We start from the raw sequence: 24,492 nt of genomic DNA on the forward strand, positions 1-24,492 counted from the left end.
TGATATTTGACTTTCAGATTCCATTTTCAAAAATACTCAGGAGCACATCAGTTACAAAGGTAGGAGCTGTGTGAGACATTAATACAACTGGACTGAACACCTCGGTCCCTGCGAGGTTCAGGACAGTCGGGCTAAGTATGCTCCTAGGAGCTGGTCTGAGGACCTATCCACCACAGGTCACAGTTTCCAGGGAAATATGTGATGCTTATTTAAAAATTCAGCTTCTCTCTTCTCAGCATCTTTAACTCATATCACTAAGAAGGACCATATGTCAGCATCAGTGGTAACAACTGCAAGACCTTCTCTTTCCTGTAATATTTGCCTTTCTAGCAAAGGATTCTACCACCACATGTGTGAACTCCGCTCTGCCTCTAAAGATGGGATATTCTTTCCCCAGGTCACAGAGCAAAGGGAGACACACGAGAGAGGCTCAGGGTGAGACAGACCATAGGCCAGTCCCAGCAGAGGGACTGCATGGTGACCTTCGGCGGAGAACGTAAGCCCCACATTCTCTATGGCCCAAAACAGAGCAAAGCACTTTGTTTTGTAAACTATTTCCTACAAAATCACCATGAGTTCCCAGAATGAGTAATATCATAGTCTCCAAGGCCAATCACAAGAAGCTCGAAAGAAATGACGCTGACACAGCACAGCCTGGAGGCGACCTGCCCAGTGACGAGCGGGGGCCCAGGTTTCCAGAGCCGGTGTCGGCATCTGGCTTTCCACTTAGCTCAGCAGTTAACTTCGCAAACGACAAGGAAGATTTGTTATAACACATCACAGACATACACGGAGAAAATTACGAACAGCAGTTCAACATAACGGCTTGAAAAAAAGCTATGAAGACAGGTCTGTCCACAAGCCAGGCCTGCCTTCGGCTGGCACAGGGAAGGCCCGAGGACAGTGAGTGCAGAAAAATATCCCCTCCTTAGGTCGCCGCCCAGTCTCAAAGGGAAGGAGAGACGCGGGAGCCAGAGAGGCCGAGCGGCGGGCACCGCCCTGAGCCCTGCTTCCAGGCCGCTCCTCTTGGACTGGGGCCCCTCCCGCAGCTCGCAGCCAAGGCCACCCGGCCAGGGGCTCCGTGACCCTCCGCCTCCTCGAGGGACAAGTCTCCCAGGGAGTCAGCTCTGACAATGCAGCCGCCTGCTCAGCTCAGTGCAATGGATTCGGTCCCTGAACCAAAACATGTGCCAGGCAGATGACACCTAAGCGACAGTCATGCTTTACGTTTACTTCGTTGCTCATCCAGCCACTAAAAAATTTCAACTAGTATCCGCTTTATTAATTGGAATAGTCAGTTCCCATGGCAAATGGGGCCGGTAATATTCTCCAATGAGGGAGACACAGGAGCATTAAAAAGTAGAATTTTACTGTAAGAATATGAAGGCGGGAGGGAGGGCGTCACTCGGTAGTTTACATCCATCTACCAGAAGGGACATGCCATAGGATGAAATGTAATTACTACTCAAAAAATATTGATTCTTCCTGCACCTGACACCACCACCACCACCACGCACGCTAGATCCCAGCTTTCGGTTTCTGGTTCTAATGAACTCGGACAGAAAAAATACAAATTCTGCTGAAATCAACTCGAAATCTTAAGAAACAGCGCTGGGTGAAAGGAGGCATCGCCACAGCCCCCCATCTGTGCGCTCCGAGAAAGGCCAGCTCTCCGCTCCGCGGTGACAAGGACACACGGATGGCTGCAGCCGGCAGGGGACGCCCTTCCAAGCCGCCCCCTGGGATGTCTCACCACCGTGGACGTTTTCCTGGTGTCTTCTCAGGGCATCCCGGCTCTTCAGTCTCTTCCCACAGCTGCCGGCCTTGCACACGAACCTGGCTTTGCTCCGGCAAGTCTCCTGGTGCCGCTCACAGCTGCGGGACAGGGAGGGGGCCTCTGTAACGCATGTCCCCAGCCTCCGCTGGGGTCGCCCCATGTGCCACCTGGGCAGCTAAGGACAGCGTTTCAAACCCGTAGCCAAGGATCCTGAATCACTGAGAGGCCTAAAAGAGCACAATTACCTAGCAGCCCTCTGCTCGCTCAGACACTCACCTGGACGCCGAGCCGAAGGGGGAGTGACAGGTGGAGCACTGGAAACTTCGGGGGGAATCCTTCAGGCTGCTCTTGGCCGGGCACTGCAGGACACTGCGGGGAGGGAGAAAGGACAAGGCCAGCACGGCTAGTCGGAGACAGAAACGCAGGAAAAGGCCTCTGCTCTCAACAGTCATGGGAGTGACCTCTCTCTTCACTCATCTTTGGCCCTTTAAGACTTTTAGTGGTTCCTAATTTAACCGTGAGAAGCAGCTCAGCGGAAGTGTCTTGGGTGTAGAACCATGTAATACTAAATTCAATAAAAGTGGGCTGGAATGCAGTTTCAACATCTATTTAAAGTGTATAGAGCCCTTGTTTTTTTAAAGAGACTAGAGAATTTCCAAATGCTTAATCTCTTATTATAAAATTTTAACATACTTAAAGTTTTAAGTTTTGAACAGAAATTTTTCATCTCAAATTTCATGATCCAAAGTGGATGTATGTAACATGTGGCAATAGTCTTACTAAGAAACGTAGCCTATTTCAGAATTTTACTGTAATGAATAAAGAAAGGACACATTAAGCCTATGTTAAAACTTTCTTGCTCATATGCAAAGTGACATTTTGTTAAAAATAAAAGTTCCTATGTACCTACTTTCTTACTTTTGATAACTTATGATACAGTAAAATGCTTAAGGGAAAGAATAATTTTATAGGCTATTAATATATAAGTAAAGTGATGCAGGAGGGGCGGGTGGGACCGTTTGGTTCATCTGTCACACCCTCACACATCCATCTTCAAGCGAGTCCTCCGCAGGTTCTGCGAAAGAGGCACTCCCCAGTGTCCCTGTATTCCTTATGCTCTGACCTCTCTCCGCACCTTACATTTCCTCGTACTGATTCCAGTGGGACTACGGACGCAGACACCTGAAGCGTGACCTGTCACCTCAAAGCACCAGCCGGATTTTGCGTGTCTAATTTCAGGTGAGTAAACTAATGAGCCGGACAGCTAACGGCAAGTTAGGAAATGGACAGAGACTGATTCCCGTAAGCGGTGTTTATCTGTCAAATTCACCGCCCGCATGTTTCAAAAATCAACACGCTATCCGGAGAAAAGACGCGTTAATGACAACGGCATCGGAAAGCTCGGCCCGCCCGCCCTCCCTCCGTCTCTCTCTCTCTGTTTCACACGCGCGCAGGTGAGACCCGCGTGGAACCGGCAGCCCGGACCTGCGGCCGCTCGGGGTACGCACTGTCGCTGCAGGGCCTGCCGCACGGGGAACTCCTTCCCGCAGCTCCCGCACTTGGACTCCTCCTCCTCGGTGGGCGCCTGGTGCAGCGTGTGAAGGTGCTCGGCCAGGACCTCCTCGCTGGTAAAGCTGGACTCGCACTGGGGACAGGCGTGGTCCTCGTCACAGCCAAGGCAGTCTGCAGTGTGTGAGGGCACAGGTTTCCAGGACGGAAGGAAAGGAAAGGCTCAGTTTTCCCCTCATTTTAAAAACCCCATGAAGCGTGTTTCATGGTATCAGAATTATAAACTCCTATCATCTGCATGAATATTAACAGTGCTACTCGTGAAAAATAACAGAAAATGTTACTAGGGGGAAATACACTTGTTTTTCTAAATCATTTCACTTGTGTTCTATGGAATTATTACAAAATCAATTTTTCATTTTCCCTGCAATGTTAACTGATCACGGCAAAGACTGTTACATCACACGTGCCGAACTGCAAAGCAGAGGTTCTCCCGAAACCGGTCGTCAAGGGGAATGCCACCCAGGTCACAAAACAGGCTCCTGACAGCAGGTGACAGAGACCCTCCGCCACCGGATGGTCAGTTCTGCCCCAACTGCCACGGCTCTGCCCGGATGTTTCACAGTGTGTATTTAAATTACATATTGTTCCTGATTCTCAAATGAGCTCATTTTCAGAAAATGCAGAAAATATGAAGAAAGTAAAAATCACCAATAATCCCATAAGGAAGAGACAAGCACTACGATCTATTTCTGACTCTGTTCTGTGCCTTCATATTTCATGCACTTTATGTGCAATGTTACATATTGCTCTTTTTTTCCATTTAACATGGAAAAGCAAAAAAAAAAAAAATTTTAATGAAGGTGCCATAACTTATTTAACAAAACTTTCCATTGTCAGACATCTGGGCGGCTTCCTTTGTTCCCTCTGCAGGTTGGCTGGTTGTTTTGGTTTTCGTTTGAAGTTTTGTTTTTGTAAACAAAACCCCAAACTCTAAATAAAAATAGCAACAACATACGTACCTCATTCAGATTTTTAAAAAATCTCTTAAGTTTGACTCTTTTCAGAAAAACGATGGAAATTAATATTTTGTTAACTAAAGAAAAAATAGGGGGCGGTAACAGATAAATAGGAGATTTTAAGTCTAACAATGGACACAATAACGGCACGTCCCGGGGGCAACAGAGATGGAAAATAAACAGAAAAACAGAGAACGCAGAATAATACAAAAGGATTCCCACCACTCAACATCTGACCCTCTCACAGCATCAATGTATCTGAAAAACAACAGCCAGCCTGTCCTCGGCTCGCCCAAAAGTAATGCAACTAAAATGAAGCAGCGGACGCACCCGGTGGCCACGCCGAGAGAGAAGGCTCACCCCTCTCGGCCAATGGCAGAGAATTCATCGAAAAGACATTACTCCACGGTGACTGGAGACACCGCTGTCACCTCAGCAGTGGCCTTGCTAAACGAAATGGAGAAATACTCCACGGTGAGTGCCAGCCTGTCACAGGGTGACTCCTGTGACATCTCACTGCCCTCCAACCCCAGCCGAGTGCAACACCGGGAACGGAATCGGGGCCCAGCGACAACCGTGTGTGACAGACAGTGACACCTGTCCCCTGGGTGGACTGCAAGAGGACTGAGCCCGTCTGACCTACGTCATCCCCAACCAGGACAGCCCAGCAACCCCGCAGGCCTCCATCTTCAGAGCAGAAAGATACTTCCAGAAGCTCCGGGTGCTCAAAGACTCTCAAGCAAGGGCGAGAATAGTCCCGCACGGCCCCGCACACCGGGCGAGAGGCGGTGGCCCGCCAGGGCACGCGGCCGATCCGGGCTAGAGGAGCCCTCGCTGCCCTGCACGCGGAGAGCGGGGCTCCCTGCGACCGTGGCAGTGACGCAGGGCGCACCTGGCAGCCAGGCCCAGGCGCTCCTCCCTCGGGGGAAAGGCGGGCACGCAGCAGGGCACCCCCGGGGAGCAGCGCTGGCAATGCTACCTGCATTTTGAGGAAACCCAGGCCCACACAGCCCTAACGCGCCACAGCTGTCCCCCCCTCGCCCGGGGGCGAGGCTGTACCTGTCCCGCCCGGCGGCGACTCCCCCGGCGCGCGGCGGCCTTCCCCGCCCCGGGTCACCGGCAGGACCTGCGGCTCCTCCTCCTCGGCCTCCATGTCGCTGTCCAGGTAGCCGATCAGCAGCTCCGTGTCTGTTTCTATGTCTTCAATCGCCAGATAGAAAATATTTTCTCCTTCCTGAGGCAAAATTTTAAAGAAACGTGGTGCTGTACGACAGATATATCTCAATAATAACAAAGCCGCTGAGCCCGTCACGTGCTTCTCCTGGCAATGAAGAAATCACTGCGAGGCGCACTGAGGACCACGCGCCCCTAAGAAGTTACCATTACTTTTTTATATGTCCAATTAATCTGGATACTGAAAAAGGAAACCGACACTATTCAGTCACCTTCAAGTAAAATACAAATATATCCTCCGGACAGTGACATTTATACATATCAAATGAAACGAGGGTGACTATTTAATATTCTAAAAGTGAATTTTGCATCATTAGTTGTCCTGCGCAGGCCACCCTGTGAGGCCCATTAATGTGGTAGAAAGTACTTGGTTAAGCAACAGAGGCATTCCGTACCCAGGAAGAGGGCAAGGAGACATCAGGGGTGTCATTCTGAATAACATATAATGCAAAACTGGAAGAAAAATGAACTTGCAAGTTTCAACACAAACCAAAGGAACTGCAAACGACAGTGAGCCCTGAGAGAATTTCCAAAGCGCTGGACCAGAAACAGAAAAAAGACCAGGCACCTGGAGGGTTCAGAGCATCGACTGAGTTGTCGCGGCGCCCAAATCCCACCACAGTGACAGGAGAGAGGAGAAAGCAAGTTCCACCCACAAACCAATGGGGCTGAAACGACAGAAAACTCCTGCAGAATCTCGACCCGAAAGAAGAGGGAGGCTGCAGAGAACCTCTTCCCAAGGAAACCGCAGGGAAGCTGGCGCTGGAATGGGTGGAGCACGAGCCCCCAGGCTGGGCCGATCTCAGGGAGCGGGCGGGGCCGCGGGCCCCCCCGAGAGGCCCCCAGAAGGGCTGCCTCACATACTTGCGGATCTGCTAGGGTGGCTCCGGCTGTGGCTGCCGGGGGTGCAGAGAAGCAAAGCTCAGCCTGAGTTCCCGGGGCCTGGGCGACGGGCAGGGGCGGAGCGGCCAAGGCGAGGCCTCCACCAGGAGCGGAATTCAGCAAAGCACAGGGCCCCGCACGCGGCCTCTCTCCTTGGCGACATCACAGCACTCGTGCTGAGGAGATGGGACCGGGAGCAGGGGCGGAGGTGAGCAGGGAGGAAGGGGAGTGTGTGTGTGTGTGTGTGTGTGTGTGTGTGCACATATGTATACATGCATGCACACACGTACACACAAACATCAAACTGTTCTACAGTTCTCACTTTCAGTTGGGAAAAGGGGCTGTCTATATTCAATGCTCTTTCAGATTCTTTTCCCACAGACAGATTACTCTGTAATTTTAAAAATAATATATATTAGAAACTGCCATGGAAGAGAGAAATGATGATATTCATCAAATACTGTACAAGGGAGGCTCGATTCCAAGTTCAAAGCCCTGAAGCAAACCTGACCACTGGCCACAGTTAATTAAGGGAGGGTCCTGTAACATCCAGAGCATTCCTGGAAGGCTCTGAATTCCAGGCCTCCAGAAGCATAAAAAGTTATGTCTAATTAAGAACCGCGAATTCACTTCCATACAATTGTTACTCTCAGTGCAACACAAACAAGCAAAAACCATTGGAGACCCTCCGCAAAAGAGAGGTCTCTTTAGCTCAGAAGCAGTGCTTTCCGGGGTTCAGAAACCACTTGCTCAAAGTTACCCAAAGCAACGAGAGCTCACTTAATAAAGATTTCAGAGCACAATCATAAATCTCAGTGCTTATCTCATCAACATCCAAGAAAGTTAATTGAAATGTCTACCTTACATATTAGTCATTAATGTTGTGACGGCCTTCAAAGCTCCAAGAACAGACAGCGATTTTTAATTCTAAAACATGACACATTAGCTGAAACTATGGTCACAAGACACAGCATGCCCATTCCAGGCTCTGAAATAAGAGAAAATTTTGATCCAGTAGGTAAAGCTTCAATTTAATAAGAGCAAGGCCAGCACTGCGGGCTCCAAGAACAACTCCAGGTCTATCTACGGGACACAAGTGTGACGAGAGGAGGAACGTCGCTAGAGCTGTGACTCCAATCTATTTACTTAAGGGAACTATCTAGACATCTTTCCACATTTAATTCCTACCGCTGTCCAGACCAAGAGCCGCCTCCTTTTCATTTGCTACCACAATCGTTTTAAGGAGCATCCTTGACTACAATGAACTGATTTAATCTCCCAACAACTCTTCATCTATTATCTTTCTTTGGCTCCTCCAGTGTCCGAAGCGGCCAGATTCCTGGACATGCGGGCTCCTCCCCGCCCACCTCCTGCCCTTGGACAGGAAGGATTCAAGGCGCGTTGACCCAGCCTCAGACTCAGCATCAACTCCCTGCTGTCATCAGCCCCGCCACTTACTCCCTGATGACCGTTTTAACGTTCAGATCTGGAAAGTCACTTATTTCAGCTGCTTCGTCCAGTCGCTGGGTTCGTGGGTCACTGCCCTGAACACAGTCACTACTCCCTGCATTCACACCTCAGCTGGGCGCTTATTTATTTCTTTGCTTTTGTCACCCATTTCATGTAATCAATGACCTGTTCACGTGTTGCGCTCATGTCCCAAAAGATGACTTCCTCGAGGCAGTGAACGGGACTGACCACCCTCAGGCAGCGGCTCAGTTTACGAATTAGATCGCATAAGGGAGCACTCAAGTGCCCACGCAGGTCTATAGAAGAAACGCACTTATTAGGAAAACGTTTACCAGTATTTCCCTTTCATACTTACAGCTGGGAGGCTGCTGCCACAATCCAGCCACAGAGAGTGACCTGGAAGGGCTGCAGCAGGGAACAGAGGGGGCGCTGAGATGTACCCCGACCCTGAGCAGGACTGAAGAGGACGCAGACGCCGCTTCCTGACAGACCGTCTACGGGCGTGAGCGAAGAGCAGGGCCAAGGACAAGTCCAAGGTGAAGTGCCCCTCAGGCAGTCACGGGCGTTACTCTGTGTACTAGGCATTCTTCTCAAGTATTCAAAATGAAACACCAACCACAGATTTGTGCTGACTCTCTCCTCTCTACATAAATATATTTTCATGTGGTCCTTCCTCTGGTGCTCAAGTCAATGCAGCTGTTTTTAAGCTAATGACTGTTCTTCAACCGATCTGAAAAATAAGACTTGCTCATAGTCCCCCCACCAAAAAAATGATTTTAGGCCACAAAACAATTGCAAAGCTCCCCCTCTGGAAAGCTAACACATTCTGATAAGAAAAACAAAACCTCATGGACACAGACCACAGTAGGGTGGTGACCAGAGGGAAGGGTGCGGGGACAGTAAAGGGTACAAGGGGTCAAATACAGGTGACGAAGAAGATTTGACTTTGGGTGGTGGGCACACAATGCCATATACAGACGATGTATCACAGAGTGGTACACGAGAAACCTGTATAATTTTATTAACCAACGTCACCCCAATAAATTTAACTTTAAAAATAAATAAAAATTTTTTAAAAAAGGTATAGTAGAATTCTGATGTTTATTTGAATGAAGCTGGAGAGAATGGTAGTGGCTGGGCTTTTATTAGACTCATCTTTCCAGTTACATCACATATTATGAAACTCACATTGGTCACTAAAGCGCATTCCCTTGGGGCAGGGACTCCACCAAAATCCTTACCCACCACAGCAATCATTTCTGAACGCAGAAAATATAGAAGAGTTGCTGTATAAATACATTTAGTATTCAACTGTCAGGAATTTTGAGTGGTTAACTTTATGTAAATCACCTTCATTGAAAACTCTCTCATCAATATCACTGTCTCATCCCACACGAGTAACCTATTCTCACCTCACCGGCGCCTCTGAGCACACTGGTTGGGAAGGTCCGCCACAGGAGCCAGTCCCTGGGCCACGGAACCCCAGCCTGCACTCAGGAGCGAGAACCTGGGCTGAGAGGGACAGGAAGAGGGGCTAGAGGTGAGCTTTAGAGCCACAGCAGGGGCTGGCTATGCAGGCTTCTTCCTCATCGCTGAGGCCTTGGGCTCATCTGTGAAGCAGAAAATATAATGTCCCCAGACTGGCTTATGTCTTGGACCTTACTGCTAATTTCTGATAAGTGGCTGAGATCACTTAGATGAAATAATCACTTAGAAGTATCTCACACCAACAGCACTATGCAGTTTTCCAAAGTTGTTCATGTACTTGGTTTCCCCAGGTCATCACAGCAGCCCTGCAAGGTACAGATGCAAACATCAGGTACAGTGGACAGACACCTTTGCGTTGGAGGCAGACAGACTCCACCTGGGATCCTAGTGCTTAGAACACTAGCTGTAACCTCAGGAAAGGTTACCTCAACTTCCCTAAGTCCCAGGTGCCTCATCTATAAAGTGGGGTCAACAGTACCTACCTCAGGAACCAGAATGTAGAAAGTATGCCTGGTGGGCAACAGGCAGAGAGGAGACGGTCAGCAACAGTGTCCAACGCAACAAGAACGCCTCCCAACTTGCTCGCATTTTACATACGGGAATGTTGAGGCTCAGAGATGAAAATCCTAGAGCCAGTCTAGAGCTGAGGGCGGCCGGCGGCTGTGTCAGCATGAAGGAGACTTTGTCTACGCAACTACAGTTTCAGCTTTACTGGATAACACATGTCCCAGACAAGCCTAAAATAACCCAGTGCATTTAAGAGCTGAAGGGAATTTGTCTCCATGTAATTTTTTACCCTTTCTGTTTACTTTTCAGTGACTCACAAAATAATTTTCCTTTTTTGGTCAGACACTGGGCCCAAAACCTGTTATTTGCTGTGTTGCCTCAGTCTCATGCATGAGAGGAAATTATGTTCCGTTGACTATCTGCATCTGACACTAATACGCTCTCAGAGCAGCTACTGACACGTGGCAGACGAGAGGACGAGCGCCTCATTAGGCACCGGCCACGGCTCTTCAGCGCTGCCTTCCCCGCTCCGGGCTCCGTCGCCTTGGGCAAGTCTCTTACCACCTCTGAAACCCTGTTACTTCATCTGTGAAGTGACGACGTTGGACGGTATCGGCTCAGCCCCCAGAGCCAGCCAACCACGGTGAGCGCCTGGCTAAGGGATCCCAGGGGTAGGACACAGACTGCTGATGTGACCATCGCGCTCCCTCTCAGGCCTCCCCTGCTGAAATTAAAGAACCATTTAACTAGGACGTCAATGAAAAGCTGGAATGCACGACCTGGTAAGGTTGGGGCCCCTTCTCCGAAAGGGAATTACGTAGATAACGAGAGCATCACGCGATAGGATTTGTTAACGAGGCTGCCTCTGCACGGGGCAATGGTTAGGACCAAATGAAGTCACCATGCCGTCCGGTCCGGTTCTCTCTGATCCTAACACTATCTCCAAACACTGACCCTCGGATGTCTAGGAGATGAACCTGCTTTTCAAATTCCCTCTCTCCTGTCCACACCTGGTGTCACTTACCCACTGCCCACCGCCCCTTCTCCGCTGCTGTGCCTCACGAGAACAGATTTCAGGGACTCAGGCATGGGAGGCTCAGCTCTGCTGTTTCAAAACAGCAAAAGTAACTGTCCCTTGTTTTGCAAGGAAACACGAACCTCCACCACGTGCAAAGGCATGTACCTCCCGAAGAGGCCGCGGGTGACTTGGTATTTCAGCTGCGTCTGTCGGAGACTTAGCTTCGCTTTTGTTTACTCGTTGGCAGGCTGTTGGCCACATGTGGACGGTGTAAGGAAAACCAGGACTGTGAAGCTGGCGAAGGCACAGTGCATTGTATTGAAAAGGTGGTAGGTGGAGAAGCTCTAGCCTGCTCAACTGAAGGAATGGGTAATCAACACAAAAGGAGCCATCTGCAAAACAATTGCTGGGCTTAGGAATTTAAACAATCCAGACCGTGTGTGTGTGTGTGTGTGTGTGTGTGTACACACACGCGCGCGAGACTGTGGGGGAGGGGGATGGAGTTTAGACTTCAACTCAATAATCAATAGAGGAGACAATTGATGAAGGTAGAGAAAAGAAAAATACAAAAATAGCAAGTAAGAATTTCTTATTTACTAGCCTCTCACTTAACTCTACAAAACCCCTCCTGTCTCAACTGATATCGTAGTATCATTTGTAGAGAGCTCAACAGAGGTAATAACCATCAGGAAAAAATCATTTCCACAGCATGATATATGTAGACCTATTAATATTAATCTAACAATAAAAGCAAAACGCTTGAAAATGACACACACTGTAACAGATCATGCATCCCAATGCTCACCCCCTCCCAGGGGTGGCTCAGCACTTGGGGGGGGGGTGCAGATCAGGTTTCAGCAGGTGACTTGCACTGACCCATGAAATGGGACTATGAGCAAAGTGAACTATGTTGGAGCGAAAGCTTGAAGGGTCATCTCAAGGTTGGGCCACCGCTCCCTCCCCTCTGTCCCTGATTGGGGATCCTCCTTCCGACGCCATGAGGACCCAAACTGTGGACAGGGGGGCAGCCTCCAGCAGCCCACACTCATGTGAACGGAAATCAACCTGTGTTGCTCTAAACCACTGAGACTCCATTTGCCCTGCCAATAAACCACAGGCAACCTGAACGAAAATCATAAATTGATAAGTAATGAAGTTCCCCTACTCCCCGCAGGATCATGTGACCACAGCAGGGCTGGTGTTTCAAACCTCATAAGACCCAAGTGCTAGTAACTTTACTTTGGCTAACTTTCACCCTACTGAAAGACGAATCCGCACCTTACTGGAAGATATCACAAGCTAAGTGAAATAAGCCAGTCAGAGAAAGACAAGTGTCACATGATCTTACTCATATGTGCAATCTAATGAAAACAATAAACCGATGAACAAAACAGATCCAGAGACATAGAAGCATGGAACAGACTGAGGGAGCTCAGAGGGAAGGGGGGGAGGGGTTGGGAAGAGATTAACCAAAGAATTTATATGCACATATGCATAACCCATGGACACAGACAATAGCGTGGTGAAGGCCTGGGGGGGGGGGCCAGGTGCAGGGTGGAGGGGGGCAATGGGGAAAAAAGAGGACTTCTGTAATACTCTCAACAATAAAGATAAATTTTTAAAAAAAGGCAGATCTGCAAGCCATTTAATTGATATTTTTATGGTACTATTGAAGAAAATTACTAGACAGTTACATCTTACTATTCTACAAAAGACAATCTAGAAAATATTATAGAAATGTATTTGTATAAATATGTTAAGAAACAAACAGAAAAGAAACAATTAGAGGCAACTATAGTTTGGGGCTGTTCTGATATTTCTTTTTGTCGGCTGGTTGCTTGGCTGCGTGGTTGGTAGCCCTGCTACCTGAATTCTGCATGGACGCTCCTGGGGGACCTCGGGGCTGATGACCACGGAGACAGTCCTCGCCGTGCTCAACAGCATCCACACTGCTGCTCTGTGTGGAGACTCACAGTCCACCTCCCAGCTCTGCCATATTGAAATGTCGCCAGAAAAGCCGCTGGGAAAACTGCCTGAGTCTCCATTCTCACAGGAGACAGAGCTCGACGGCAAATACTAAGTCATCAAATAGGTCTCCTGGTAACGGGATCCAAACTGACTTCAGAACTGGGGTGGAGCCGTGCTGAAACCACAAGGCCCGGTGCCCTTTCGACTCATTCAGACCATCCCTGCAGCCTGACACCCCTTACGAGGCGACCATGCCCCAGCTGGTTTTCCAAGGCTGCGTTTTCTTAGAACACCAAGCCACGTTTCACTTACATTGACAAGATTTTGCAAAGCGTCCCAGGGAAGATCTGGAAAATATATACTTAAGAACACAGGAGATGTAACACTCTCTCTGAAATGTCCCAAGAATTCAAAGTTTCACCTAATTCCGTATTTAAGCAAATAGTCTTCTGTCACTAAAGATCAGAAATTTTTGAAAGCCAGCGAAACGCTGAGGTCAAGTATCTTTTCAAATCTTACATATACATTTTCCCTTTAGAGTAACAACATTAACATTTAATAAGAATCACCCATTTCTCATAGAGCTTAAGGGTTCTTCTGGTTCATTTTAAGCCACATCTTTCATAGCTGGAATTTTCTGATTTACTTGGAAATTGATTTCAGAAGTCTGAACAAACAGTTCACCTGATCATTCTGAGATGTGTGCCAGTGGGTAGCACTGCTTGCCTACCAGATCCCTCGTCAATAACTCAAATGTTTTCAGTCATCATTTCCAAAGCAAATTTGCCAAAATCAAATAACTGCAAAGCTAGAAATATAACCGAGTCCCCAAAAAGAAGTTCCAATCCTCTGCGAAAACAGACCTCAAATTCTTAATCCCTCATCCAGAAAAAATTGGACCAAGTATTGACGTTTTCCATCAAGAAAGCCACATAGCCACAAATGGTTCTCATTTACGCCACTCCTGGGACACACAGCTCAAATAAAAAATTTCCTGAATACCCCAAATTTCAGATGCAATTTGGAAAGCGAGTGATTCATAATGTTATGCAGGACACATTATGATCTCCTCTTACCAGCTCAGTGTTTCTGGAATGCAACCCTCAGGAGGCTGCCCCCACCAATAGGAAGGCTGACCACTGTCAGCCATGTGACCCAAATCTTAGCTCTCTGCCCCCAGGGCGGATGTGATTTTGAGCCCTGAGCAATCTGCTACTCCAGCTACTGTTCAGGTAGGGAAAACGTGGCCACCGGGGAGCTAACGAAGATCCACATCTTGCTCCATGGAAAGAAACGAGGTCACAGGGCACTCCTCCTCCCTCCCAGCAAAGGGCAAAACAGGGTTAAAGGGAATTAAGGCTCTGTCATCGCTTCCGCACCAAAGACGCTGACATGCCTCTGAACAGACGTAGATTCTAATTAAGTTCAAGTGTGAAGCTTCCCAGAGCCTCTGATCCCACCCATCTCACCCCCTCCCTAGGTGGAGCAGTAATCTCTTGGAGCACTGACTTGGGGGAGTTGTCTTCTATCGACCCCTGTTTTCTTCAAGGAAAGGAGCACAACTGATACAGAGGAAGAAAAGTACTGCCCGGGTGCACTGCACAAACACGAACACTGGGTAGGTCTTGAAATCTGGGGTTACTCAGGGAGACCGGCCACTGCCAGGTGGCTCAGGTGGTTGGATCGCCATCCCATGCACCAAAAGGCTGTGGGTTCAATTCCCGCTCAGGGCACAGACCTAGGCTGCCGATCGATGTTTTTCTCCCGCATCTATGTTTCTCTCTCTCTCCCTCCCTCTCTCTCTAATATCAATGAGTAAAGTCCAGCCGGTGTGGCTCAGTGGTTGAGCATCGACCTAGGATCCAGGAGATCGAAGTTCGATTCCCGGTCAGGGCACAGGCCCGGGTTGCGGGGCATGCAGGAGGCCGCCGGTCAATGATTCTCATCATTGATGTTTCTCTCTCCCTTCCTGTCTCTGAAATAAATAAAGGTATATTTTTTAAGTAATAAATAAAATCAATGAGTATATCTTCAGGTGAGGATTAAAAATAATAATAAATTTTTTAAAAAGATAGACCTGTAGGAGGTTACAGTATCACGAAATAAATAAAGAATACAAGGGGGTAACTGTGGGAAATAGATGGAGCTAGACGCACACTGACTGACAGAGCATCCGTTCTCCGAAGGGGTCACTATGAGGAAATGTGTGAAGGAGACCAGGGTGGCCTGCGGGGTTCTGAAGCAAAACTCCAAGCTCAGCACGTAGCACCCTGAAGTCCAGGCCAATGCGAGAGCTACCAATGCCATGGGGAAAAAACAGGAACGAGGAAAACCTCCCTCGACTAAAGGAATTCAAGGAAAGCTCGACATCAGTGTGGGCATAAGGAGAAAAGAATCTAGTTGGAAAAGAATGATATTATCTAAAGCCCAATATTAAGAAACCTACAGAACAACAGGTTAGCAAAGTAAATTTCATAGTTCTACAGGCAATTTTGAAATTAGTAACATTTGGGAAGAAACACAGACTGATTGTGTAAATTAAAATGATGACATAACTGAGATCCTGGGAGAAGAGTCTGCCTCAGGCAACTACAAAAAACATGTAAGGTACTTGAAAAAAAATGAATGTCTACACATTAAAAAAAGATCCATGTAGATTTGTGGCTGGATCAATCAGATTAATGAAGTCATAAATAATTTTAAAAGTGGTCTGAATATATCTGGCTGCCAAAAGGTCCTATTTCCCACCCAAGCCAATCCTCCAGAAAGAGTCACCTCTCATTTTTCCACAAAAAGAGACAGTAACCACACTGGTTATCCAATACTATTTGGACTGAAAAAACGTGGACAGCTAATGACATCAGGAAATGGAATTTTCTCTATGTGTGTCTTCTGATTACTTTTAAACCTAATTCTGTGCATTTTTCCTCTTGCCACTGTTGGTTTCATACTTGAAATTGAGTGACATCAGCATAATGCTCGGTAAATATTAAACCCTCAGAGGTTTTAGGAATAAATGACATCACGTATGTGAAGATTCTAGAACGTGGCATAAGGTAAATACTCAAAGAAATGTTAGCTCCCTTAGTCTTTTCCCTTCTCTCTTCTGCAGTTTAAAATCCAGGGGCTGGGTTTTCATCATGACCGATTCCTCAGCAGAAAGTAGTATTTCCTTATTCTCCTAATCATCTGCTCAGTGAGTTTTAATAACAGAAGCCCTCCGAAAACCTCTCGCCTTAACCGTCTTCTCTTCTTTAATTCCCACCGAGGGATCATCTCAGTCCAACTCATACTTTGCATCGGGCCTAACGCTACACGCGGCACTAGGTTAGACGAGGGGAACACAGAATTCAAAAACCACGGTTCCCACCTGGGATGGTTTACTTTGTGTGTCAACTTGACTGGGCCACTGGGTCCCCAGGTAGTTGTCCAAACATTATTTTGGGTGTTTCTGTGAGGATATTTTTGCAAGAGACTGACAATAGATGGGCTTGAGGAAAGCAGACTGCCCTCCACAGTGTGAGTGGGCCTCGTCCGATCAGCGAAAGGCCTGAATGGAACCAAAGGGTGATCCTCCCGAGTAAGGGGAATTGTCCTGCCTGATGACCCCCCCTGGGACACCTGCCCTTCCAGCCTCACAGCCTGAGAAGCAGGACATCGGCTCCTCCTGGGTTCAGAGCAGCCCGTGGACTCTGGACACAAAGCGGGCGATCAGCTCGGGGGATTTCGGCCTTGCCAGCCTCCATCCCCGCATTAGCCGATTCCTTATAATAAATCTCTGTGCCTCTCTCTGTCTCTAGGTAGGGAGCTAGGAAGTTAGCCAGACAGACAGACAGACATAGACCCTACTGGCTGTTTCTCTGGAGAACCCTGACACACACACTATCCCTAAGAAGTTCAAAGTCTAGTTGTGGGGATACACCCAAGTAAACTTTCTCCAGAAAGCCTTTACCAAACACTAACACAGGCTATTGTGCTGTGAGCCAAATAAGCCACCAAATTAAAACAGCATCAGTAAACATTCAGGGAATGAATTTACGAAGCCTGACAGCATGAGAGCCTGTAATTCATCGCCCCGGAGTCCCCATGAAGAGGGAGCTGGGTCAACTCCCGGCGCGCCCTCTCCTGCACGCGCCGACGGCGGAGATGGCTCTGCTCTCTCAGCTACTTACTGTGTCCGAAGCAGGTCGTCGGGAGATCATCTGGAAACGGGGGGCAGTCAGAAATGAGGGCGAGCCCCTCACGGAGCACAGCGCACATGAGAAGCAAATCCGCTCACCTGAATGGCGGCCAGGTTCTTCTGCTCCTGCGACGGCGCCTCGTGGACGAAGCGAAGCCAGTTGGAGTGTCGCGGGTTGGTGGCGTCCAAAATGTACAGGACCTCCCCCTGGCGCCCACGAACCTGGAACACAAAGGCCCCGGGTTTACCGTGAGGCCAGCAGCAGCCACTCGGAAAGCATCAGGTTAGAACACGGCGTTTTGGGGTAAGTGTCTGCTTTCTTATTAACAGGTGTGGAACAGGCCTGGATTAACACCCCTGCTTCCCCATAAACATACGGACCGGCCGAGCCTGCTGTTTCGTTTGGCAGATGTCCAGTGAGTCACAATTTCAATCAACTCTCAGAAGCGTCCTATGCTGACAGCTCTCCTCCGGCCACGATTATTTATGTGTAGGTTTATCTGAATGCACGTGTCGCAATTGCAGTTGCTGAGGGGACAACCACAGGTGCAGCCCATCCTCTTGCTCCATAGGAGAGGGTGTCCTGCCTGGCGCCCCGACGGGGGTGGGAGCCGAGCCGTCCTCTCCATTCCTCCCCCCGCCGGCTGATTCCTCTCCATACGGGGGGACTGTGCCGCCTCACCAGCGGCTCCGACACCCACCGGGCCTCCATTTCCCACCTTTAACTAGTGTGTGAATAAACCGAGTTCCACCTTCTTTTCTTGGCTTGCTTGTGGCTGTTTTGGGCTTCATGGCACAGGCCCTCCTTGTCAGATCTACTCTGCTTTCCAATGGAGGGAGGGGAACCTGCCGAAGAAGCAGGCACTACACTGACATTCCTGAATCCAGGTCTTCAAATCTACCTTCTCTGAAACCCCAGCACTGTAGGTACTGGGCATACGCTCTGCTTAATAAAACACTTACCAGTCCATCCCAGGCTCATTTAGTGCCGATACGCAAGTAGAAGCCAGGAGGGGACGGAGAAGTAATGAGTGACCGGCTCTCCAGATCTCCAACACCGAGTAACAGGGACAAAGGCTATACATTCACCTTTGCAGACGTGAGGTATGAAAAACGAATTCCAGACTTCTCAAATTTTATTGTATAAGATAAAGCACAACCAGCCCAGTAAATATATTTTCATGATACATTTAGACAATCATTCATTCATTCAATAAATATTTGAGTTTCCACCATGTGCCCAGCAAATATATTTCCGTGATAAATTTGGACAATCGTTCACTCAACAAATATTTGAGCCTCTACCATGTGCCAGGAATTGCTTATCGCCTGAGATTCTCTCGGCAAACGAAGGCCGAGGTCCCAGCACCTGAGGGACAAGCACAGACTACAGCCTCGGGTGCAGGTAAGCGCGCCAAGTCCCGCAGAGCAGAGCAGGAGGCGGCGGAGCGTGGGGACACGGGCTCTGTCGAGGAGGCGGTCACACACAGCCTCTCCGAGCAGGTGAGCTAGGCGAGTTCTAAATGAAGGGCAGGGAAGGAGCGTCCAGGCAGAGGGAGCAGAGGTACGAGGCAGGTAGAAAGGCCTGTTCGAGGAACAGCAACGAGGCCAAGGCTGGAACAGAAGGAGCGCGGAGAAAGCGGCGGGCGCTGAGGTCCGACGGACGGGCCAAGCTAGATCGCGCACCAGCCACAGACCACCTATGGAGTCACCTCAAGCTGTTCGATTATCTGCTCACAGGGCTTTTATCTTCCTGCCTTAACTGCAGCTTTCTCCTCCTGGAAATGTCTAAAAGAGACATCTAGAGATAATCTAATCCAGCCTTTCTCCAGAGAAACCAAATCCAAACACTCCACACAGATGGCTGTTATTAAAGTCTCCACTTATCTATTTTAATTTAAACCCTGAGACAACAAACCATTTGTAAAGTCTCACAAATAAAGAAGATTCAAAGTTCCTCTTAGTATCATGTTCCAGCATCTAACCAGCCTTTGCAGCCAAAGCGTGTTTTTTGTTCCTATCAGAATTCAGCTTCCAAATACCATCTTCTTTTATTTGAATTTTCATGGAAACGAAACGTAGTGGCTGCTGTCCTGCTGAGGGTCGCCTTCTGCACACCTGGGCCCGTAATGAAGTCAACAGTCTCATCTGCCGTCAAACGGCCCAAATCCCAGACTCTGCCTGACGTGCTCGGGCTTCCCGGGCCAGGTCCACAAAGAAGTCAGCTAAAGTAGGAGAGAGACCTCCCGCGACGATGAGAACCTGCAGGCCTCAGCACAGCCGCCCACGTCGCTGTGACTTTGCCACTTTAGAGTAAATGGCAAGTGTCCCTGTACAGGTCTTATTCTCTGTTAAATGCTCCTGACATCACTCTGCCAGTGTCCAGGGGAAGTGCTGCCCTGGGTCTGTCCCTTTCCAGACCAAAGGTGACTGTATTGAACATAAGTCACCCCTGATTTTCATCTTCCTGCCCAGCAAAGGAGAGAGGAAATCACAGAAAGATTCAGCTCAGTAAGAGGACACCCTGACAGGTAAATGAACAGAAAAAATGGACACAGGTAATCAATACAAATTTTCTTAGATTTAAATATTTCCTTTGTGAAACTGGGTGAACTATAGACAGAGAAGCATGTTTATTACTTGGATGGTTAGTTTTCACAGGAAAGGGGTCTACAGTGTTACCCACTTGATTATGAGACACTTATCACTCACCACATAAAGGCCAGCAGGGTCCCCAGGGCAAAGCCATCAGCCGGATTTGTCCCCAGACATGGTCCAATGTGACCAAAAGAATCTTATTTCATATACGGTAAAACTGAATGGCAGTGAAATACACTCAGTTCCCCATAATACAGCAATGATGTCCCGATGAGACGTCACAAAATGCTGTGTTGTACAATTTATTTATTAGAGAAAGTGCGTTTCCCCGTCCGACAGCGAGGCTTTGCGAAGAAGGCAGAGTTAAGCACTGAGATGTGAAGTAGGGGTGTCTTTAGAGCGTCATGTGTCACAGCTTCTGGCTTAAATCGCGGGCACTCTTTCTGCCATTGTCTGCAACGAGGTCAGGTGCCTTCACTCAATGTTGAATTACCCAGACTTCGGAATATCTTTGGGAACAAGAGAAACCGAGTGTGCTCAAGTAATTGATTCTGGGAGACGCTCTGGTCAGATTCAAACAAGAGACGCGCTTCCAGACACCAGGTCATCACCAGAAACTGTCGCGATTGACTGTTTCTAAGCAAAGGGCATGGTTCTTTTACTGTTGATTTTTCAAAGGATTCTGCCTAAAATTCTTGCTTGCTTTGGTACTTACACAAACACCCCCCCCACACACGCCCCACACACACACACACACATACACACCCCACACACACATACCCCTACCCTTCCACACACACACCCAGACCCACACACCCAGACCCACACCCCCCCACACACAACCCCCACCCCCACACATACACGTACACAAACCCCCAACACACCCACACACACACACCCACTCACACTCACACACCCCTACCCCTCCACACACACATACCCCCCCACATACACACGCACACACACCACCACACCCCACACACACCCCTACCCCCCACACACAACACCCACCCCCACACATACATACACACAAGCACACCCCACTCACACTCACACACCCACACAGCCCCAGACCCCCACACAACCCCCCCCCACACACACACACCCACACACACACCACTGCAGACTATCTGCCTCACCCCTGCCCTCCCTCCCTGTCGCCTCCCGCCAGCAGTCCACTGCTCTGGGACGGTGACCGGGATGGTGGCCTACGGCTCCTCTGCCTCCACGCAGAAGCTCCACGGACGGGTCCCCTGGAAGCACCTCTACCCCTGGGCTCGACTCTCACTCGAGCCTGGACCTGCTCTGGCTCAGCCCTTGACCAGGGCAGCCCCGGGACATCCCGGCCCAGACCCAGCTCTCCTCCACCGGAGCTCCCTCCAGGTCCTGGTGAAGGCGTTAAGAGGAGCTCCTGGATGTGGGGCATGGTCTGATGGTGACTAGCACCTGAGTATCAACAGCATTTTCATACTGAGTATTTTCAACACTGACTCCAAACCTGCCTCCAAGCCCGTCCTTCGCACAGCCCCGAGTTCTCCTGGGCATCTGCCCACCTCCTCACACCAGCGCCTGGCGAGAAGCTGCCCTGCGTGCCGGGGGCCCACAGTCCCCAGTGTGGCATACGAGGTGCTTCCCGACGGGTCTTCCTCCGCTCAGCCCCTCGACCTCTCCCGCAGCAGCATCGCCCAGGTGATGGGAGCGCTGACATGGGCCTTTCTGGCTGCAGTGCCAGTGCCTGTGCCTGACAAAGGCCTGGTGCCCTCACCACTCACGATGGTTGCTGCTGAGGAGCATCTGGCATCGTAACCACAGGGCCCTTCCAGCCGCAGCACTGGCTCTGGCTGGGGGAGGCCTGTGGGGGCCAGGTGAGCGCCCCGGGCACTCTACCCACAGCATCACTACCACTAAGCTGAGGCTGAGACAGGTGCACACACACACGGCTGGCCAGACCACCTAAGAACACGCACCCTGTGCCTGGAGCAGGGATGTGCCCACGCTCCCGCCAGAGAGGTGCTGCCGTGAGTCCAATGCCATGAGGACGAAGGGCTCCCATTTCCATCACAATGATGTCACTTTTACTAAACATACGCGTGGGTTTCATTTGGTTAAATTCATTCTACAGAAACTAAAACATCAAAGAGAGCCTGCTTTAGAGAACAGTAATAGTCGCAATAACTAACATGTTATGTCAGCTCTGTGCTGACAAGCTGTTTGCACGTATTATATAATCCACTCCTCTAACCAAACCTATGAGGTGGGTGTTACATTTAACAGACAAGGGTACTGGGGCACAAACAGAACAAATAACTTATCTAAGGTTTTGAAGCTCGTAAGGCATTGGAGCCAGGGTTTAAACCAAGACAATCTGGTTCCAGACCCACCCTGTCATCTTACCTCAATATACGTACACCCTTGGCCACCAGGTGCCACCTGGTGAGCAGAATTGTGAGAATGACTCCTTATGACCCATCAGTCCTGTGGATGCCCTCCTATTTGTGTGGGTGGAACCCATAGGAGTATCATTCCTATGATCCTGTTGGATCACAAAAGGGAGATTACCCTAAGGGAGCCTAATCCAACTGCAGGAGATGTTTAAAAGTAGAGTTTTCTCTGGCCAGTGGGCAGAGAAGTTACAGAGCTTGGAAGCATGAGACGATGTCGACAGGAGGGGGACTTTCCTCTGCTGAGGTGGATGGGTCACACAGGGCCTTAGAGTGGCCCCTGAGGGATTTAGGGAATGAAGCAGTCTCTGGCCAACAGCCAGCAATAGCAGAGGGACCTCAGTCCTACAACCGCAAGGAGCTGAATTCAGCCGACCACCCGAAGGAACTTGGAGTAAACTTGTCCTCATGCCTCCAGGTAAGAACCCAGCCCAGCCAGCACGCCTGCTGTCCCACCTACAGAACTGCAATATAAAGAACAAGGGTGTTGTTCTAAGCCACTCAGTTTGGGGTAATTTGTCATAGGCAACAACAGTCACTCTTTGTACCAGAACCAGCATTACCACTGGGTTGCTTCAGTGCTACAATTACCTCCAACAGAAGAGCTTAAAACAACGCTGTTCTCATCCCATCGTCTACAGGTCAGAAGCCTGGGGCCTGACTGGTTTTCTGCTTAAGTTTATGGGAAGGCGGTGCAGGCACCCGCCTCCGGGCCCATCGGGTACCAACAAACTCCAGTCCCTGAAGCTGTGGGACCCAGGAGGTCCTCACGTCCCCGCTTCTTTCCCTTCAGAATCCACGATAAATGATTTATAACCTACATCATGTTGTGTGAAAAAATGCAAATGCAAAAGCCTTTAAGTCAAAGATAGACGCACTTTTCGTGTAAGGGATTTAGTCATATTAAATGAAGGAAGGTGAGGGAATGAGTAGGAAAGGGATCTGCACATGTTCTTTCTGAATTTTAACTCTGATTATTTATAATCAGTTCCTCTTACAAGATTAAAAAATATATATGTTTCTACAGTTCCCATCTCATCAGTTTTCTCCAAATCTTACCTTAAGTTTTTTATATTATAGGGCTGCCTGAGTATACTTTCACTAGTGTATATAGAGATATCAAACTTACATCAAGAATTTAACACATAAGGAAACTATTGACCATAAATACTGTTCTATTACATTTTCATCTCATAAAGGCACAAGAAACCGTTAAAAGTACAGGTGGAGAACACAACCGAGAGACAAAGCTGGGGAAACTGACACTCAAAAGGTATTATGTGACACTGGTTTGAGTTTTTAAAGTGGACTTTCCCTAAGAGAGTGTTTTTAATTTTGCAACAAACTACCTTTTAAGAGAAGTCATCTAAAGTTACGAAGTGACAACTGTCAACAATAAAAAAAATAAGAGCAGCCCCGCCAGCGCGGCTCAGTGGTTGAGTGTCTACCTACGAACCAGGAGGTCACAGTTCAATTCCTGGTCAGGGCTCGATCCCTAGTCGGGGGTGTGCAGAAGGCAGCCGATCAATGACTCTCCCATCATTGATGTTTCCTTCTCTCTCTCCCTCTCCCTTCCTCTCTCTGAAATCAATAAAGACATATTTTAAAGAATAAAAATTAATAAAATAAAATTACAAAGTGACAAAAGCACCTTCTTTGTACAGAGGCATCTCACTTCACTGGCAGCTGTTACACAGGAATGAGAAGAACTTGGAACTTGTCCTGGGCAATGTAAAAGCCCTCGCATTGCCCTGGCCGGTGTGGCTCAGTGGTTAGTGTCAGCCCAAGCACCAAAGGGTTGTGGGTTCAATTCCTAGCCAAGGGCAGTATCTGAGTTGAGGTTCACTCCCCACACCAACCCTCCCCTCATCGGAGCATGTTCGGGAGGCAATGAATCGATGTCTCTTTCACACCGATGTTTCTCTCTCTCTCTCCTTTCCACTCTCTCTGAAAACCAATGGAGAAAATATCCTCGGGGGAGGCTTAACAACAAAATAAATGCCCTAGTATTAAGCTCTAATGACCACTCCCTGGACCCATGACTCCACCTTCCAAATGTCTCGCTGGGTGTGTGGGCAATGCCCGCATGTTGTTTGCCGTGAACTCCTGGAGGACAGGATAACTTGTGCCCGTGGGTGTTATCACATCTGTCTCATGAACACACATGACGTTTACTTTCATTGACAAAGGGCCCCTTCCTGACTCTAAAACCCACCGCCTTACTCAGCACTGTTACCCTGTTACACTTGCCCTCAATGGCTCTCTCCTTCAGATGTGCCTGTAGTTCTCGGGCTTCTACGTAAACAGAACGGGAAATGCTCCTACACATCACAACCGCTCAGCCCGCTGCTGTGGAGAACGGACTCCCTAACCTGTCTGAGGAAGGTGACAGTGCACAGCCT

General features: G+C 48.9%; 1 protein-coding gene across 2 annotated transcripts in view; it reads right to left on the reverse strand.

Moving 5' to 3' along the window:
• The window catches only part of PRDM5 (PR/SET domain 5), a 107,316-nt gene that overhangs the window by 55,785 nt on the left and 27,039 nt on the right, over positions 1–24,492 (reverse strand). For both annotated transcript variants that reach the window (XM_081136279.1, XM_081136278.1), the window contains 5 exons: positions 17,151–17,273; positions 5,365–5,539; positions 3,286–3,460; positions 2,054–2,146; positions 1,754–1,875 (listed from right to left, as the gene is read on the reverse strand). In XM_081136279.1, coding sequence (XP_080992405.1) covers positions 1,754–1,875; positions 2,054–2,146; positions 3,286–3,460; positions 5,365–5,539; positions 17,151–17,273 — 688 coding nt within the window. The remainder of the gene's footprint in view (positions 1–1,753; positions 1,876–2,053; positions 2,147–3,285; positions 3,461–5,364; positions 5,540–17,150; positions 17,274–24,492) is intronic.

The sequence above is a fragment of the Miniopterus schreibersii genome, assembly GCF_964146895.1.
Source record: "Miniopterus schreibersii genome assembly, chromosome: 4".
Classification (NCBI taxonomy): domain Eukaryota; kingdom Metazoa; phylum Chordata; class Mammalia; order Chiroptera; family Miniopteridae; genus Miniopterus; species Miniopterus schreibersii.